Source organism: Gymnoscopelus microlampas (genome assembly GCF_963454915.1).
Source record: "Gymnoscopelus microlampas genome assembly, chromosome: 17".
NCBI classification, from domain to species: Eukaryota; Metazoa; Chordata; class Actinopteri; order Myctophiformes; family Myctophidae; genus Gymnoscopelus; species Gymnoscopelus microlampas.
In genome coordinates this window covers 43,974,613-43,995,241 of record NC_139954.1, presented here as the reverse complement: position 1 = coordinate 43,995,241, position 20,629 = coordinate 43,974,613, and the positions used below count along the sequence as shown (strand labels likewise).

At 42.0% G+C, this 20,629-nt stretch overlaps 1 protein-coding gene across 1 annotated transcript in view; it reads right to left on the bottom strand.

The window, feature by feature from the left end:
* Positions 1 to 20,629, bottom strand: part of LOC311064464 (contactin-associated protein-like 5) — a gene marked incomplete at both ends in the record, with an annotated part of 145,723 nt that overhangs the window by 7,420 nt on the left and 117,674 nt on the right. The window contains 5 exon segments of the mRNA XM_084084294.1: positions 2,335 to 2,538; positions 3,073 to 3,160; positions 4,433 to 4,566; positions 11,050 to 11,274; positions 17,715 to 17,954. Coding sequence (XP_083940420.1) covers positions 2,335 to 2,538; positions 3,073 to 3,160; positions 4,433 to 4,566; positions 11,050 to 11,274; positions 17,715 to 17,954 — 891 coding nt within the window.

The window sequence follows — 20,629 nt, the reverse complement described above, 5'->3', positions numbered from 1 at the left end:
CGATTTTTCAAAAATAGCCCAAAGAAATGTTAAAATGACAGATGTGTTCCCGGTCTTAACACAATGGCTGCCAATGACGTATATATACGTCTTTTAATTATCAGCTGTTGTCCGCCAAAGACGTATATATACGTCATGGAAAAAAAGGAAAAAAAAAAAAAAGATTTTCAATTTTTTTTTTTTTTTTTTTTTTTAATTTTTTTATAATTTCAACCCTTGTCGAATTACGAACAGATTAGGAGCTAAAAATGTTCGAAGATTTGCTGCTCCATTCACTTCAATGTTAAAATTCAAACGGACAAACAATTCACTTTGTTTTTTGGTTTAAAACTACTGGTTTTGAGCTATATTGAAACATCAAACAACACATGTCAACGAGGTCAAAATGACCTCGTTGACATTTGTGAAACCACACCTGAATCTCATCTGTGATTAGAAACCATCTGGGGATCAATCATACTGGAGGAAAAAAATCTGTGGCTACGCGAACAGGTACCAAAATCATGGCAAAACCCTGGCAGACAACAGCAAAAAATCTGAAAAAACTCTGGCAGGCAATGTGTTAATGGGTTAATCGAGTCATAGAGTGCCGCAGTGGCTCTCCTATGTTGAGCAGATAGGCTGCGACAGGGAAAAGCAAATGGATAAAAGGCGGGAAATGGAAGGGGATTTATTTATTTTGTTTGTTTGTTTGTTTGTTCGTTTGTTCGGCGGGCTCAAAACGCCATCGTGCCAGCAAACTGTGTTCGGCAATGACCTGTTGTGGACAAAGTACTCATCCCCCAGTGCTTGAGTCAAAGAATAGATTGGCACAAACATTTTCAGACAGTTGGGGGTCCGCGGCCTGAAAACATTTGAGAACTACTGATTTAAGCCATTAAGACCTGGGACGCATCTGTGTCATTTTTAGATTTGAGCCAAAAAGCATTATTTTACACTTTGGCTATTCAAATAGCAGATATACAAGCTCTTAGCGCGGCACCGAGTGCTACGAGCTACTTGTAGATCTGTATTTTTTTTTTATTGTGAAAATGTGTGCAAATCTTTGAATATATTCTTTTAAAGCGAACATTTTTAACTCAAATCTTTGCTTCTGGGGGGTCCCTGGAACAACATATTTTGAGGCCAAATACTGTACATATCATTGGTTCCTTGACATGAAAAAAGTTTGAGAACCACTGATATAGAAACATACATTTTTCAGAATACTGTTGGGATTTAGGAGACATGGAGAGACCACAGACCACGCCAATGGCGCAGACCGCCATTGACGTGGCGTGTACGTCATGTGGTATTTTCAGTGTTTACGATAGAGGGCGCTCTTCCGCAGACCTGTGAGTAATCCTAGTAGTTCCGAAGAAATCACGTGATCACAACCAAATCAAGCCGGTATAGTTTAATATTATAGGATTTATAAACATAAAAAATGCTCTACTTTCTGTTCCAAAAACAGCGTTTTAGGTGAAAACGAGCTATATTCAACTGCCAATAACTAAAGAACGGAACATCACGCTGACAAACTTTTTTTTCTCAGAGGAAAGTAGAGTCTAGTCTTTCCTTTGAGACACTCTGCGTGTACATCGCCATGGAGCGAAATGTTCTGTGGGTCTTGAGAGGTTAGTAAAACCCCTGGCAAGGGCTGCAATCAGTGGTGGAAAAAGTACTCAAATGTTTTACTTAAGTAAAAGTATCAATACGGCAATTTAGAAGTACTCTGTTACAAGTAAAAGTCTGGAATTCTAAATGTGCTTGAGTAAAAGTACAAAAGTATTGGTATCAAAATGTACCAAAAAGTACCAAAAGCAAAAGTACTAAAATGTTTGAAAATAGCCGATCTACAAGCTCACAGCGCGTCACATCGCGACGCGTTGTGAGCTTGTAGATCGGCTATTTTCAAATAGCCTGGGTTAAATCAGGGCTCTTCAACGTTTTCAGGCCAGGGACCCCCTAGCTGAGAGAGAAATGAAGCAGGGACCCCCTCTATATTGTATAACATTGTGTTTCAGATGAAAGTTTTGTTTTTTACTTAGTCTGCTCTTTTTTCCCTCTACACCTATACCTCTTTGCCAAAAATTGCCGATCTACAAGTTGAGAGCTTGTAGATCTGCTATTTTCGGCTAATGTTCCCCTCAGAAAAGGAATTCTAGGGTTCAAGTGGTTAATGTAAAAAAAACGAAATCATATCACACAAAGATTTGGCGGACCCCCTATAGTAGTTCTGAGGACCCCCTAGGGGTCCCGGACCCCCTGTTGAAGACCCCTGGGTTAAATCATTTACTCAAGTACAGTACTCAAGGAAATGTACTTCATTACTGTAATGTCCACCAAATGCACCTGAGAAAGTGTGTGGGGTCGTTGAGTCGGCCAGTGCCCCGCAATTGGACTGGACCAGCGGCCCGCGGGTGTTGACCGGCGAGCTCCCTCGATTCAGCAACACCGCCTTCAGCGGCGCCACGTGGTTGAACTCGACCGACGACAGGCAGCCAATGAAACCCTTGGATCCCGCCTCTACGACTTCCTCGTCGAAAGTCTCCCTTCCTGTAGTTAGATCCATGGACGATGAATCGATCACACACGGAAGTGTTTGCAAACACACAAGTAGAAATAGAAAATAAATATATCAATTATTTTTAAAACCACATCCTCTTTTTTTGCAAGCATAGGAAATGGGGGTGTTTTTCATGCAAAGGGGCGCACCGATATCTCTTCGCTAGCAGACTAGCGAGCGTAAAAAAAACAATAATTCATTTCTCCGCAATTAGCTTCACGTTTCACCCAATTTTGTTCAATCGCTGCATTAAAAAGAGGTTTATATGGTAATGGAAGAATAAGACGATAAAAGGAATTAGTTCTCCGAAAATACGGCCATCACTTCTGAGTGAATCTTTGCGCGCGCGAAAAATTGGCAAAGAATGGCAGAGATTCCCCGCAAAGGAAATTACTACTGTAAAAGCCCCCACCTCCCTCCGGGAGCTAACATGCTTAGGTTTGTATAACACCTCGAATCAAGCCAATTTTTCGGGGGGGAAAGAGCTTAAATCGTGTCCGCTTCAACGTCTCGAGAGGACTTACCCGTGACTTTGCCCAATGTCAAGGATCTGATTAAGATCAACTGTGCATCCGATGACAGGGTATACTTTCTGTGGATGTTCTGGTCGATCTGGTTGAGTGGAAGGTAATCAAATAATAAGCGGGTTACAAGAAATCCAAACCCATGGCACCAGCACATTTCAATACATTATAGATTGAGTATTATGTTCTGGCCTGCTTTCATACAAATAGTATCTGTTGTAGACTAGCTTTTAAGTGCTTCGCTTCCTCTATACTTCCGTGCTAACCCACTGGCTCGGATGCGCGGCTCAGCTCGATAGAGATCAGAGAATCAAGTGCTGGTATATTGAGCCGGACGCGGTGTTGACTCACGATGCACATAATGCACATATATCCAAGGAAGACCACAGAGAAGACTTTGTGCCCTTTGTTCAATTTGTCATTCTCACTTTTTTTGTTGTTGTTGTCATTCTCTCTTGTTCTTCCGGTGGAACTGAAGAACACTTCGCAGTAGCTATTCCAAAAAAACGCTGCCAATAGAGCACCCAAGTCTGACGTAATTTACGCATCCTACCTGGGTCGCGGTTCCCTCCCCCCCCATTCTGAATTCCCATAGACGTGTTTAATATTGCATCAAATAAGAAACTGTATTCCAAAAATAAACAAATGACCCCAGCGGTTTGACTCTTATGGATATGAAGCATCAACTGATGGTGAGAAAACGCTAATGTTACTTCCGCCGAATTAGTCACATTTTCGCCAGAAACGGACCGTATCAAATATGAGTGACTGACTATCATAAATGATACAGAACCTCCTCCCTGACAATATCGCAGAGACGGTTTGTTTATTTTTGGAACACAATGCTTATATGAGACGATTCTAAGATGACCCAATGTTATTATTCTCCGTAGAGAAATGACTTCTACGACCCAGGGGATGAAAATAGCAAAAATAGTCGATCTATAAGCAAGCTTATAGATCTGCTATTTTTGCAATTATTGAAAACGGCTGCAATGTTTGGAAAACTTTATAACCTATAATGGTTGAAAGCAGGTTAATTAAGACCTGGAACGCATCTGTGTCACTTTAGGTTTCTTTGGCTATTAAAAAATAGCAGATATACAAGCTCATAGCGCGGCACCGAGTGCCGCACTATGAGCTTGTAGATCTGCTATTTTTGAAAAATCTTGAAAAACATTTTTTTTTATTTTTTTTCAAAAAATTATTAGGATTTAGAAAACATTTTTAAGAATCGCCTCAGGTCTTCATGGGTTAAACTAACACTCCATATTTTGCGGTGTAACCTCCACCCCTACCACCTCGTCTGTCCGTATACAGGAGACAACGTGTCCCTCGGGGTGGGGGGGGGGGGTCTCACCTGGACGTACACGTCTCGTCCCTCTCGGTGGATTCTGACGCGGTGGAGCCTTCCGTCCGCCAGGCTGCCGGGGGCGGGGCTGAACACGTCCGGCTTTATGTCCCAGTGGAGCCGATACCAGATCTGTAGACTCCCTGGACACACAAAGAGACAAAGTCACACACACGCACACACACACACACACACACACACACACACACACACACACACACACACACACACACACACACACCCACACACACACACACACACACACACACACACATCCGTGAAAAAGAAGCCAGACAGACGGCCTTGAAAAGGGCGTCTATTAGCCCAGTAAGACCTGAGGACGCATCTGTGTGTCATTTTTTGATTTGAGCTAAAAAAGCCTTATTTCACACTTTGGGCTATTAAAAAATAGCAGATCTACAAGCACTCGGTGCCGCGCTACGAGCTTGTAGATCTGCTCTTTTTGAAAAATCGTGAAAATGTGTGCAAATCTTTGAATATATATATATATATTTTTTTAAGCGAACATTTTTTACTCAAATCTTTGCTTCTGGGGGTCCCTGGAACAAAATGTTTTGAGATGGGCGTCCATGGTCAAATATATAATTTTGGGGGTCCTTGACATGAAAAAGTTTGAAAACCGCTGATATTATAGCAAAACATATGTTTTTTCTTAGGATTTTTGTTAGGATTTAGAAGACATTTGTAGAAGCAAAGATTTGTGTAAAACATGTTTGCTTTAAAAATCGCTTTAACATTTTTGTAAAAAAAAAACGTGATTTTTCAAAAAAATAGCAGATCTACAAGCTCGTAGCGCGGCACTCGGTGCCGCGCTATGAGCTTGTATATCTGCTATTTTTGAATAGCCCAAAGAAATCTTAAAATGACACCGATGCGTCTTAGGTCTTAAAGGGTTAGAAATTCCACCATCATCAAGAAAGAATCCTTTGGAGAATGACTCATGTGCCACGACGAGTGCATTGTCAGAATTCGTCACATTGCGTTTGAATAGTGCTATTCAACTGTGGATTGCACCTCAGAGACTCATCTCAAAAGGCAACGCTGATCAATATGGAAGCCGCAGACTTGAATCCAAATGAAAAAACGGCATCTTGCCTTACTGAATAAACCGTGATTTCAGATATCTGCGTGTACCTCACATATCAATCCATAACAACAGCTGAAACAATACTGCTATTGACAGCAGTTGCTAAGATAACCCACTAAGACCTGAGCCCGATTCTACAAATGTTTTCTAAATCCCAACAGTTTTCTGAAAAACAAACGTATGTTTCTATATTAGTGGTGCTCAAACTTTTTCATGTGAAGGACCACCCAAAATGATATTTGGCCACCGACCCCATCTCAAAATATTTTGTTCCAGGGACCCCCCAGAAGCAAAGATTTGAGTTAAAAATGTTCGCTTTAAAACAATACATATATTCAAAGATTTGCACACATTTTCACGATTTTTCAAAAAATAGCAGATCTACAAGCTCGTAGCGCGGCACTCGGTGCCGCGCTACGAGCTTGTATATCTGCTATTTTTGAATAGCCCAAAGTGTAAAAGAATGCTTTTTTTTAGCTCAAATGAAAAAGTGACACAGATGCGTTCCAGGTCTAAATGGGATAAAGGATTATTACCCATGAAAATGTGACCGCTTATTTATAAATAGATAATTTTATCTGAACTCCAGTGATCGCCCCCCTTAGATGTATAAATATTTATCATGAAGCTCTTTGCTCCTGTATGTCAATATGCACTCATGTTCCTCCCACACACACAGCCCGGAGAGGCAGAAAGCTTTGCATTATCAAGTGGAGTTGAGTCAATATTACAATTTCAGCTCGGTTGGCGCGGGGGTCTTGTGTTGTGTTTGAGCGTGGCCTAAGAGCTGAGGGTCTCCGTAGATGAAGATTATGGTGGATGAGGTGTACCGCCGACCCTTCAATATTTACAAAGTCTTGACTCACCCCGTGCGCCAATATAAACACAAAGGAGTGCAGAAGGGCAGCGGCATGGGGGCAATGAGGCTTCACTCAAACAGGACGCTTTCCTCTGGCATGCATTTCTAGTGCCGAAGGTGGCAAACGTGGAATCGGGTTTTAAACGGGGTTGCAACTATTGATTACTGTTTTTCGTTTTATTCGAATACTCTTGAAGCATATGCACACACGCACACACATAAATAAATAAATAAATGTAGCAAACTACAAGCCAATCTACATATGTCGTAAGCTTGTAGATCGGCTATTTGGTACATTCCCCCCAAAAATGTATTTACAGTAATCATAATCAACATCTTTTTTACAAGAGGTTCTGGCTGCTGTGCCACCCTCACACCTATGACCAATATTCCCATATATGGGCATATCAGATAACCTGACTCTGCCAGATGGAAGAAGCTTGCGTCACATTTATTTCACAGGCTACTTCCATCTGGGACCTCGGTAGCACAATCGATGAAGGGGCGGTCCCTTTTTTTTGTCAAGCTACTTGACAGGTGATTGGATGATCCCGCCCCTAGCAGCCGCTGATTGGTTCGCACACGCAGCGGTGCGGGCAGCTCTACTGTCTGAGCGAGTCCAGATCAGGTTACATATCAGAGGCACCCAGGTGGACACATACGCACATTGGTGATCATCATCATCATCATCATCATAATCATCATCCATAAATGTGAATTTGACAGGGCCTCTTCTGTTGAGTCTGACATCAGTGCATGTTGATCTCCATAATATGTGCATTTGCATTAGTTAGATTAACTTTTGTACCACTCAGGGTATATCGCTGAACCTGAGGAATATGTTTGACAGATTAATCGATGAAGGGGCGGTCCCTTTTTTTTGTCAAGCTACTTGACAGGTGATTGGATGATCCCGCCCCTAGCAGCCGCTGATTGGTTCGCACACGCAGCGGTGCGGGCAGCTCTACTGTCTGAGCGAGTCCAGATCAGGTTACATATCAGAGGCACCCAGGGGGACACATACGCACATTGGTGATCATCATCATCATCATCATCATAATCATCATCCATAAATGTGAATTTGACAGGGCCTCTTCTGTTGAGTCTGACATCAGTGCATGTTGATCTCCATAATATGTGCATTTGCATTAGTTAGATTAACCTTTGTACCACTCAGGGTATATCGCTGAACCTGAGGAATATGTTTGACAGATTATCCTTTGACTTACACTCTGTTCTTTATTTATTCTTTCATTGGCTGGATGAAAACATCCCTTATTTGAGAGATGACATGTGAGGAGATTATACTAATACATCCTTTTTTTGTTCTTTTTGGAAGGGATCCGGGGGTATTTAATAATTTGGTCACGGTCCCAGGCGACAGTTGGTGCCTCTCATCTCTGTTTAATAATGAACAATAGGCCTTTTATCACGGTAGCCATACTGGCGAGACATAGTGGGTAAACACAGATGTTACCAATGCTACTAATTAACCCATTGAGACCTGAAGCCGATTCTCCGATTCTCCGTCTCCTAAATCTCAGCAGTATTCTGAAAAACCTATGTTTCTATATCAGTGGTGCTCGATCTTTTTCATGTCAAGGACCCCCACAATTATATGTATTTGGCCGCGGACCCCCATCAAAATATTTTGTTCCAGGGACCCCTAGAAGCAAAGATTTGAGTTAAAAATGTCCTCTTTAAAAATATATATATTCAAAGATTTGCACACATTTGCACGATTTTTCGAAAAATAGCAGATCTACAAGCTCATAGCGCGGCACTCGGTGCCGCGCTATGAGCTTGTATATCTGCTATTTTTGAATAGCCAAATTGTAAAATAATGCTTTTTAGCTCAAATCTAAAAATGACACAGTTCCAGGTCTTATTGGGTTAAGGCTCTGTTCCAGTCAGCCTTTCCGGTGAGCCAACACGCACGCAATAGCAGCACCCTGACTCTGATTGACCTGAATGGAACCCAACCTTAATTAGTAGCATTGGTGCCACCTGTTTACAGTACCATATTGTACGCCAGGCCGATTAGCACTGGCAGAGCATTGAATTCCTTCTCAGAATCCTCTCTCTCATCACCTTTGTGTCAGACATAAATTATGCTTGTCCTAAAACATTTAGAGTTTGCTTTCTTCTTTTGAAAATCAAGGCCAGGAAGGCTTATGTTCTCTTTAACAAAGTGACAGAGGGATGTTGACGGTTTGTGGGGGGGGGGACCAAGGGTCACTCATAAATTACCATTCATTAATTTCAAGCTAGATGAAAACATTAATTGTAGCTACATTGTTGAATGTTGAGTTTCCACACATCCACTTTTATAGTGTTGCAGTCGGTCAGAAACCTCTTATTATTTCACCTATCCCCCCCCTCCCCTTTTTTTAACCCATTAGGACCTGTAACGCATCTGTGACACTTTAAATGTCTTTGGCTATTCAAAAATAGCAGATCTACAAGCTCATAGCGCGGCACCGAGTGCCGCGCTATGAGCTTGTAGATCTGCTATTTTTTTGATTTTTTTTTTGGGAGGGGGGGATTTTTTTCAAAAAACTGTTAGGATTTAGAAAACATTTTTAAGAATCGCCTCTGGTCTTAATGGGTTAATTCTACATTTTTGATACGTTTTGTATTTTTTGTTTTGTTTCCGGTAGTCATTCTTTCAGCACTGGATATTGACTGCAAGCGTTTGGACTGCTGAAACACATCAGGAACGCAGCAACGCTTCGATGATCTCTTTTCTATGTGTCTGAGCTGCTTGCCCAAGCTTCACATGCAGTAGCCTACTGTATGTCGTTTTCCTATGCCATTGATTCGCTGTAGTGGCAAAAAAAATCTCTGTGCAGAAAGTCATTCTTCTGTACCTTGGTCCGTTTTTCTTATTCCTTTTCTCTTATTTTCTCTTTTTTAACCTTTACGAATTGACTACTTCTACACATTCTTTTTTTGCAAAGGCCAGTTGGAGCACTGGGAGCTGGGAACTATACAGTCTTGTGATGTTGGTTATTGAACAACTTGAACACAGGAGGGAAAACGGGGGGGTTGTAATCTCTATATTCTGTTCAAGCAATGTGGCTGAAAAACTGCTCTCCCCCCAAAAAAATCAATGACTGACCGATTGTCTGCACAGTTTAACCTGAAGGTTACTATTTGGCAGTTGTCATTCCACTTGAGAGCACAGTGCCAAAGTTCTGCGAGCTAGCTTAACCCATTAGACCTGGAACTGTGTCATTTTTAGATTTGAGCTAAAAAGTATTATTTAACATTTTTGGCTATTCAAAAATAGCAGATATACAAGCTCATAGCGCGGCACCGAGTGCCGCGCTACGAGCTTGTAGATCTGCAATTTTTGAAAAATCGTGAAAATGTGTGCAAATCTTTGAATACATATATTTTTAAAGCGAACATTTTTAACTCAAATCGTTGCTTCTGGGGGGGTCCCTGGAACAACATATTTTGATGGGGGTCCACGGCCAAATACATATCATTTTGGGGGTCCTTGACATGAAAAAGATTGAGCACCACTGATATAGAAACATACGTTTTTCAGAATACTGTTGAGATTTAGGAGACATGTAGAATCGGCTTCAGGTCTCAATGGGTTAATACATCAAAACAATGTGTATAGCTGTCCAAATACCAGTGTTGGGAGCTCTGTGTAGTGTACGTTTTTCTTTTCTCTGTCAAGTGCCAGATGCGTGTGCACTAGAGGATGAATCTGCCATTATTTGCCTTTTTTTTTTTAAGACATCGGTACCTGAAAGTATTATTATTATAATTTTTTATTTTGCTTACCACTTTCACTTTCAATCTGGTGTCCCTATTTTGGGCGTGTCATTATAGGTGGAACAAAGGTTTTCAAAGATGCATGAAAATAGCAGATCTACAAGCTCACAATATTAGATACGATATTTAAAAAAAAAATGAATAGGGCTGAAGTGGTCAAATAAAAATAAAGTTCAGTTGATGTGTGTAAATGTTCTCAAAATGGAAACTTTAATCAAACCAAGTATTTCAAAATAATATAAGAAGATTTAGCAATTTTTTTATGAAATGTTTGTGGTCTAAGACTCAACGGATGGACAGATGGACAGATTTTATTCACAGAGAATAGCTACAGGTAACATACAGATGTGCCATTTCAAAACTTCACATGTCCTGCCATCGCCAAGACAGTACATTTTCAGGGGATTCCCAGGGCAATAAGAGGGAGAAAGAAGGGCATTTAAAATGCTGAATTATGTTGATGATCACTGCTTTTATGATGCTAATTAATTTGAGCAACTGGTCAAGGACCTCTTCAAATCACCTTTCGCCTCACAATGAGTCTGACACCTTCTTCAACACACATTCTTTTGTTCTCATGTATATGGATGTCTGTTGAAGGGAAAAACGGGGGTGTGTAGTGACAACTTCTTTTCAGGGGCAAAACAGTGCCTTTTCAGGGTAGAACAGGGAGGAAAAAAATGCCTTTTCAGGCCACTTTCAGGGAAAGAACAGTAACGTGTGAAGTTTTGAAGTGGCACATCTGTAGAGGGGGAAACTATTTTCATCCAAGTGCTAAATGTGTGTGTGTGTGTGTGTGTGTGTGTGTGTGTGTGTGTGTGTGTGTGTGTGCGTGCGTGCGTGCGTGTGCGCATGCACGTAGCGTACCGTTCCTGGCCAGGATGACAGCGATGTACTGCTGGCTGAAGGTGCTGACAGTCAGCAGCATGGATGGACTCTGGGCGGTGAGGAAACTGAAGGCCATGTTCTCTCTGGCTCTGCCGCTGTCTCTGGGCACGCCGGAGGCCTGAGAGCTTCGGTTCTGCATGACCGAGAAGGGCTCCTGGAAGGTGTAGGTCACCGAGGACTCTCTGTCGAAGGACACCGACACCTCTGTGCACGCCGGGCCAGGCAGGGAGAGAGAGAGAGAGAGAGAGAGAGAGACAGACAGAGTAAATGGAATGGTAAATGGACCGCATTTAAGTAGCCTGGGTGCCAGCCTGCTTCGCTACGTTCGGCGGATTTTTTTTTCTCTCTGCGCTTCTCAGTCTGGAATGCCTCCTATCTCCAGGAGGCGGGACACAGCAGCCAAGGTTCGAAACCTACCGTGGCTTCTGATTGGTCTGTGGTGCGGGGTGCGACAAAAAAAACGGTGTGATCGTTTTGATTCGTCATTCGCTTGAACAACATCCAATCAGCAACGACGTTGCCTAACGTAACATATGTAGTTCCAGTGTAGTTCTACAAGACGAGTCAATCGGGGGCATTCCAGACTGAGAAGCGCAGAGAGAAAAAAAAATCCGCCGAACGTAGCGAAGCAGGCTGGCACCCAGGCTAGCATTTAAGTCCATTCAAACCGGGGAAGCATCTTTGCAACCACCTTATCCATGCTTTATACTTTGGCTATTCAAAAATAGTAGACCTACAAGCTCATAGTGCGGCACCGAGTGCCGCACTATGAGCTTGTAGATCTGCTATTTTTGAAAAATCTCAAGCTACAGCTACAGTTACTTCAGAACTAGCCTGGGATCAAATACCATTTTCGGGTTTCTGATCCGGTCGGAGAGGAAATAACTTTACATCATCAGGTGGCCGGAAACCAGTGACTGCAACCACCAGCGCCGTTCATCTCTAAAATGATTCCCCTAGTTTAAAACTTGTTTAATCCTGGTCTCTCTACTGCCTCCCCCTGGTCAGCCAGCAGGGTGCCTGATGGAGGGGAAAGGAACTGGTAGGGATAACGTGTTCCTTCCATGCGCTATACGTCTAACCAGGGAACCTCCCCCCTGTCAGGTGATAAGAAGCGGCTTGCTAGCTCTCATGCATTGAAGGAGGCATGAGCTCGGCTCTCCCTAGGCTGGCAGAGGGAGTGTAGCGCCCAGGATTACATAGACAATTGGCACTGGGTGAAACAAATTGTGGGATAAAAAATGTTGAAAAAAAAAAGTTTTGTTTCTTTTGGTCGTTTGGTATTTCCATCTTATATTCTAAAAGTCGTAGCGCGACGAGCGAGACAAAACAAATCGATTGGCATCGCGCGGCGAACAAAAAAAATGCGACGCCAACCGGAACCAACCGCTTTTTTTTCTAAACCGGATCACACGGCTAGTTTTAGAACCAATACCAGGCTTTCCTCTGAGGTGGAAAGTCTGGTGACGCGAGGTTAATTCAGAACCATGGACAGCAGCTAAAGTTACTTCAGAACCATGGACAGCAGCCACAGTTACTTCAGAACCATGGACAGCAGCTACAGTTACTTCAGCACCATGGACAGCAGCTACAGTTACTTAAGAACCATGGACAGCAGCTACAGTTACTTCAGCACCATGGACAGCAACTACAGTTACTTCAGCACCATGGACAGCATCTACAGTTACTTCAGAACCATGGACAGCAGCTACAGTTACTTCAGCACCATGGACAGCAGCTACAGTTACTTCAGAACCATGGACAGCAGCTACAGTTACTTCAGCACCATGGACAGCAGCTACAGTTACTTCAGAACCATGGACAGCAGCTACAGTTACTTCAGAACCATGGACAGCAGCTACAGAAATCTCTGTGCTATGTTCAGCCCCCCCCCCCCCTCTCTCTCTCTCTCTCTCTCTCTCTCTCTCTCTCTCTCTCTCTCTCTCTCTCTCTCTCTCTCTCTTTATGCGTTGTCATCCTATATTACAGTGGTTTTCAAACTTTTTCATTTCATTTAACACTTCAAATGGCCAACACTTTGTGACCATTGCTCTGATCGGTGCAAGGAATTTTGAAGGTTGCATTCATCTAGTTTTCAAAATCTAATAAAAACAAAATAGCAATAATAGTGAAAATAGAAGATCTACAAGCTCACAATGCACTTTTTTCTTTCCTAGAAATGTAGTTGAGTCAAAGGTACACAATTCGTATTGAAAGTAGTGGAGTTAAGTACCCAAAAATACAAATACTCAAGTAAAGTACAGCTACTAATTTTGTTTTGCTTTAGTACAGTACTCAAGTAAATGTACTGTACCTAGTTAACTGGAGGGCTTATTATTAAAGCGTGTGCCCGGACTGCTCCGTAATTGCCTATCAGTGAGTGCACACATAGTTGTGTGTGTCTTTTTTTCCTCTCCAATAGGAGCGTTTGAACATTTAATGAACTTTGAACAGTGAACATTAATATTGAAAAGATGAAGCGCTTCATTGCTTCACTGAGTGGCGACCTTCGCTTCTTGAACGGGTGGCACCTGCTTCCCGGGCACGTAACAACGTTCATCTCCAGTGTCCCTCTTCAGCTAAAAACGTCAGCGTTACGGAGCTCTGGAAACCTGCTCTGCCACCACGGTGCAGAGGTACACCAAGAAGAGGAAGATCTAACGGCTATGTTTTACTGCCTGAAATGTCACTTAGTTTTGAGCAGAGAGAGAGAGAGAGAGAGAGAGCGAGAGAGAGTCATGTTAACCCATTTAGACCGGGAAATAGTCTCTGTCATTTTTAGATTTCTTTGGCTATTAAAAAATAGCAGATATACAAGCTCATAGCACGGCACCGAGTGCCGCGCTATGAGCTTGTATATCTGCTATTTTTTTTTTTTAACACCGGAAAATGTGTGCAAATCTTTGAATACATATATTTTTAAAGCATACATTTTTAACTCAAATCTTTGCTTCTGGCGGATTCTACAAATGTCTTCTAAATCCTAACAGGTTTTTGTTTGTATTTGAAACGTTTTTTTTTTGTATTTGAAACGTACTGTATGTTGCTATACATATCAGTGTTTCTCAAGCTTTTTCATGTCAAGGACCCCCAAAAGTATATGTATTTGGCCGCGGACCCCCATCTGAAAATATTTTCTTCAAGGGACCCCCAGAAGCAAAGATTTGAGTTAAAAATGTATATATATATATATATATATATATATATATATATATATATATATTCAAAGATTTGCAGACATTTTCACTATTTTTTCCCCCAAAAGAATAGCAGATCTACAAGCTTATAGTGCGGCACTCACCGCGCTATAAGCTTGTAGATCTGCTATTTTTCAATAGCCAAAGAAATCTAAAGTGACACAGATGCGTTCCCGGTCTTAAAGGGCTAATCATTTTGTGCGATGAGCAGCAGCAGCAGAGACAATTGGATCAAAGGAGGAGAGAGTCTATTGTATTTCAGAGGGAGTGGTGACATATCTGGTAGGCATTCTACCATGATAATGGAGCTCTGGATGATTGTGAAAGTGAAAGCTTGATCCTCCTTGGGCAGACGAGAGAGAGACGAGCCAAGCAGCAAACCGCAATCTGTCATCTGGCCCGCTCTCCCACTTTGATCACCTCCTGGCATCAAACATAAACGCCGCGCCTTTTTTTTTTTGAGTATCACTGTTCTTAACATCGGGCCCTTCATCTTGAGAGATGAGGCAACGTGCGTGTCACATGCTGCTCCCCTTCATCATGCATACACTGGCCTGTTCTCTCTTCCACATGCGTGTGTGTGTGCGTGTGCGTGTGTGTGTGTGTGTGTGTGTGTGTGTGTGTGTGTGTGTGTGTGTGTGTGTGTGTGTGTGTGTGTGTGTGTGTGTGTGTGTGTGTGTGTGTGTGTGCGTAGTTCTTTATGAATGCAATGAAAGCTTTTTGTTTGTGCTGGTGAGACGACTTAGTTTTTTTTTTTCTGTTGAGAAATATCCTGACACTTTCTATGAAATGAAAATACGGTATATATATGTGGTTATGTGGAAACTCCACATTCAAACTGCATCGTTCACGTTATATTAAATCCTAAACATCATCTAACATGCATTAATTAATATAAAACTAGCAGATTATAGTTCTATACTTGCATAATAATTTTTTGCGCACCATGCAGCAGTGATGCAGAATAGGTAGAGGCTGGAGTACTTCCACATCAGGCTGGCTAATTAGCCACTTTAACTCAATGGCGGAAAGTAGGCTGCTCCAACGCTCCTGTTTTCGTGTATAGAGGGGCGGGTGTATAGAGGCGCGGAGAGATTGCGCCTGATCCCATTGGTTCACCGATCTGTCTGTCAACCCCCGCCCCGTTAACACAACATTACGAGCGACGCCCACTGCACTCTGGTTGGTTGGGGAAATGAAACACTTCCTCATACCGGGTACACCAACGCGCTGGTCCAGGCTTTTCTTTTTTATCAAAACTAAACAATAAAAGCTTGGAGAGGCTAGGCGGAAAGTAACTACTTTGTTGTACTCAAGTATTGTACTTAAGTACACATTTGAGGTATCTTTACTTTACTGCAGTATTTCCAATTTGCAGTACTAGCTTGTAGATCTGCTATTTTTGAAAAATTGTGAAAACGTGTGCAAATCTTTGAATATATATATTCTTAAAGCGAACATTTTTAACTCCAATCTTTGATTCTGGGGGGTCCCTGGAACAAAATATTTTGAGATGGGGGTTGGCGGCCAAATACATATAATTCTGGGGGTCCTTGAGATGAAAAAGTTTGAGCACCACTGATATAGAAACATAAGTTTTCTTCAGAATACTGTTAGGATTTAGAAGACATTTGTAGAATCGGCTTCAGGTCTTAATGGGTTAAGCTTTAGAACGTTGCGGAGAACAATTGCAGCTGTCTGAATGACCCTTTTACACACAGCGTAGAGATGTCAACTCCAGGTGAACTTTGGAGTCAAATCAACAGCCAATCACGCCATCATGTCTTGCTTATCACTGCAACTCCAGTGGCATTACATCTAAGCAATCAGCCAGCACAAAGAGCAGCATGGATGCACGCTGAATACAAATCCACACTTCACCCCCAGTGGTGGACAGTAACAAAGTACATTTACTTGAGTATTTTTGAGTATTATATTCACTGTGTAATTGTCCTTTTGAATACTTACGTATTTTTAAAAGCATACTCTTTTACATATTTTTGATAAGCAAAGTAATCCTGTACTTTAACTCAAGGTCAAATTTGACTGGACAACATTTACTTGCAGTTGAGTGATATTTGACCAGGAGTATGTGTACTGGGGTTGAGTGTTTTGTCCAGTGTCCATCACTGGTCACCTCCAGCAATCAGTGAGTAATCAGTAGCAAAGGGAGGACACTGCGCTCTGAATACAAATGGAGACATCAGCCAACTTCTTTATATGAGGGTCAACCATATGCACACAATTAACAACTTAAAAGTTGGGTAAGGGATATTTTTTTTGGGTTGAAACAAAACTTTTTTGTTAAAAGGTTAAAGCACTATATTCATTGCTATAGAGTGTTTGTTCAGTAACATGGGTCTCCATGTCTCTCCAGCTCTTTAATAAACAGAAAATACATTTTAAGCTGGGTTGCACATTTTCAACCAATCAGAAGAGAGTACAGATGTGCCATTTCAAAACTTCAAATGTCCTGCCATCGCCAAGACAGTACATTTTCAGGGGATTCCCAGGGCAATAAGAGGGACAAAGAAGGGCATTTAAAATGCTGAATTATTTTGATGATCACTGCTTTTATGATGCTAATTAATTTGAGCAACTGGTCAAGGACCTCTTCAAATCACCTTTCGCCTCATAATGAGTCTGACACCTTCTTCAACACATATTCTTTTGTTCTCATGTATATGGATGTCTGTTGAAGGGAAAAACGGGGGGGTGTAGTGACAACTTCTTTTCAGGGGCAAAACAGTGCCTTTTTAAGGGCAGAACAGGGAGGAAAAAATGCATTTTCAGGACACTTTCAGGGAAAGAACAGTAACGTGTGAAGTTTTGAAGTGGCACATCTGTACCTGCATTTATCAGCTTACATTTTGTAGTGTTAGTTTACATTTTGTCTTCATTTCTTAGTGTCATCACTTCCAATTTCACTTTTTTAAATCTGTATCCTGTCTGAGTTCTCTATCCTGATTGGATAAAATTGTTATCCCGACCGGAAAATGCATTTTTCTGTTTTCTCTATAGCATATATAGCATATAGCAATGAGTACTATCAGAATCTAAAGCAATTTAATACTGTTTTTAAAAGGGATAGTTCACCCACAAAATGACTTTTTTTCATCCCATGGAGACTTGAGTTTATGGATATATTTTTTTGTTTTTGTCGCATTCCTAAGCCAATAATTGATGACCGGTAGGCAGTGGTTCCGGTAGGAGACACAAAGGAGACTCTTTGTGTCTCCTACCGGTCCACTGGTCATCAATTATTGGCTTAGGAATGCGACAAAAACAAAAAAAATATCCATGAACTGAAGTCTCCATGGGATGACGATCGATAGAAAAAAATATACTTTTTTTGTGTGAAAACAGCAGATTCTACAAGCTCACAACTCGTTCAAAAAACGTTGTGAGCTTGTAGAAATGCTATTTTCAGTCAGTCATCAAACCCACCTTCTTTGCAGGAGGGTCCCCCGTAGGCAGACTGGGAGCAGTCACAGACGAAGCCGCTGTTCTTCTCGATGCACCTCCCTCTGTTGTAGCACAGGCTGCTGGAGCCACTGCAGTAACCGGGGCAACCGGAGCTCACTCCGGGGGTCATCTTGGCACGCTCCTCCAGGTTAAAGGTCACGCCGCCGATGGTCAGAGTTCTGAGGCAGCCCAGGAAGCCTCTCTGTCTGGACGCTGTTCCCCCTGAGAGAGAGAGAGAGAGAGAGAGAGAGAGAGAGAGAGAGAGAGAGAGAGAGAGAGAGAGAGAGAGAGAGAGAGAGAGAGAGAGAGAGAGAGAGAGAGAGAGAGAGAGAGAGAGAGAGAGAGAGAGAGAGAGAGAGAGAGAGAGAGAGAGAGAGAGAGAGAGAGAGAGATAATGCATTTGGCCGCGGACCCCCATCTGAAAATGTTTTGTGCCAGGGACCCCCAGAAATTATTCAAAACTGTTTATGATTTTTAAAATGAAAGAAATGGCAGATGTACAAGCTTGCATCGCGGCATGAAGTGACGCGCTGTGAGCTTGTATATCTGCTATTTTTAAATAGCCACAGTAAGACTTTTTTGCTGGGGACCCCCTGGAACGCCTAAAAGGACCCCTGGGGGTCCCCCAGACCCCACTTTGAGAACCAATGTGTTAGGATTTGATTCCCATTAACGGTCCCCCATGAATTAAAAAACTCTTTATAATGTTGGCCTTCATTATTATTTTTGATAAGCACAAATCCAATCAATAATAGTATTTTTTAAATTCATTTATGAATTCTTATTTTTACCTTAAATGGCCTCAAAATATGAAGTCGGGTGTCTTTGAGATAGACGGGTGTCGCGATGTCACGGTGGTCCCGTTGATTCCCAAATATAAACAATGTTTCAAAGTAAACGACCATAAAACAACAGTAACAACAACACACTCTCCCAGCCTTTACTAGCAGCATAATACTGTGTTGATAATCTACTGGTTCCGTGTCAACTTGTGACTTTGTCACTTTGTAGCGGGCGCGCACATAAACACACACACACACACGCACGCACGCACGCATGCGCGCGCGCGGACAGACTCGACAGCTAGTCGCGAGTCACGTCACCGCTGTAATTTAATTCATGAATCCAGGACCATTATCCATTCTCTGTTGGACTGCAGCCTATGCCTACCTCCAGACTAATAGTACTTAACAAGTCACACACTGGACCATTGATGTACTCGAGTCGGCAGCTTTTGTAGCTTGGTAAAAGGTGCGAATGGGTCTGCCAATGTGTCTATTGTTTTATTTTTTTTTCCTCCTCTGTCTTTCAGCAGCTAGGCTGGGCAAGAGCTCCATTGACTGGGGCCAACGCCCGACTGACCCAATGGACACTACGCTTCTGTCACACAGCATACTGTATTATCAGTGGTGGAAAAAGTACTAAAATGTTTTACTTAAGTAAAAGTATCAATACTGCAATGTAGAAATACTCTTTTACAAGTAAAAGTCTGGAATTCAAAATATACTTGATTAAAAGTACAAAAGTATTGGTATCAAAATGTACTTAGAGTACCAAAAGTAGAAACTCATTATACTCATTGTACTCATTAAGCAGTTTTCAAGTGCATAAAATGCATTAAAATCTTTTGAAAATAGCAGATCTACAAGCTAACAATGTGTTGCATCGCAACGCATTGTGAGCTTGTAGATCGGCTATTTTCAAATGGCCGAAATGTGTACAGGGCTGAAGTGGTTTTGTAATAATACTCAAAATCTACAAAGTAACTAGTAACAAAAGTTCTCAAATAATTCTAGTGGAGTAAAAGCACAATATTTGCCTCTAAGATGTAATGGATTAGAAGTAAAAGTACTGAAAATTGGAAATACTCCAGTAAAGTACAAATACCTAAAAAATGGTGTACAAATGGAACCAAATGGACCCTAACGGGTCCATTTGGTTTGATTTGTACACTCTCAGAGTTAAATTGACATAGATTTTACAATATAAATTGCGGTCTAAGTGATAGAAATGCCATTAAATGGGGGTCTGTAGCCCTAATGTATGTCAAACTGGGGGTCCTTGAAATTAAAATGGAGAATCACTGCTAGAGCCGTAAAAAATCTTCTCTTAAGGGGGTCCCTGGCATATCTTTTGAAATGGGGGTCCGCGGGCTAATAAGTGTCAATTTATAATAATAATAATACCTGGAATTTATATAGCGCTTTTCTGAGTACTCAAAGTCGCTTTACAAAGCTAAACTAAGTAGAACACAATCAAAACAAAACAACTTTAATAAGAAAATACAGAGAATAAAAAGTTAAAAGGCTACAGAAGGCCCAGGGAATAAAACAAAAGTTGAGACTAGGGTGGTAGGAGATCAGCTAGGTGGGGAAAGCAGTTCTGAAGAGGTGGGTTTTGAGGGAGGTTTTGAACACGGCAAGGGTGGGCAGTTTTGATGTGAGGTGGGAGTGGGTTCCAGAGGGTGGGTGCTGCAACGGAGAATGCCCTATCACCCCAGGTGCGCTTCGTTTTTTTGGTGGGGAATTTAAGGAGGTTGGCATCGCTGGATCTGAGGGAACGGGTGCGGACGTGGTTGTGAAGGAGGCCGGAAATGTATCGGGGTGCCTGGTGGTTGAAGGCTGTGTAGGTGGTGATGAGGATTTTGAAGTTGATTCTGTGTTTGACCGGGAGCCAGTGGAGGTCACGGAGGACTGGTGTGATGTGGTGCAATTTGGGGGTCCTTGACATGAAAAAGTTTGAGAACCACTAAACCGCTTTCCGGAAACGGTTCCAAATGTGACGGAACCGATTCCGGTTCCTCAATGTTTGGATCCGAATAACATCCCTGCATGGGAGAGTGACGGCCATTAATCACCTGGAGCCTGTTATACCGGCCTACCCTCCAGCACAACTAT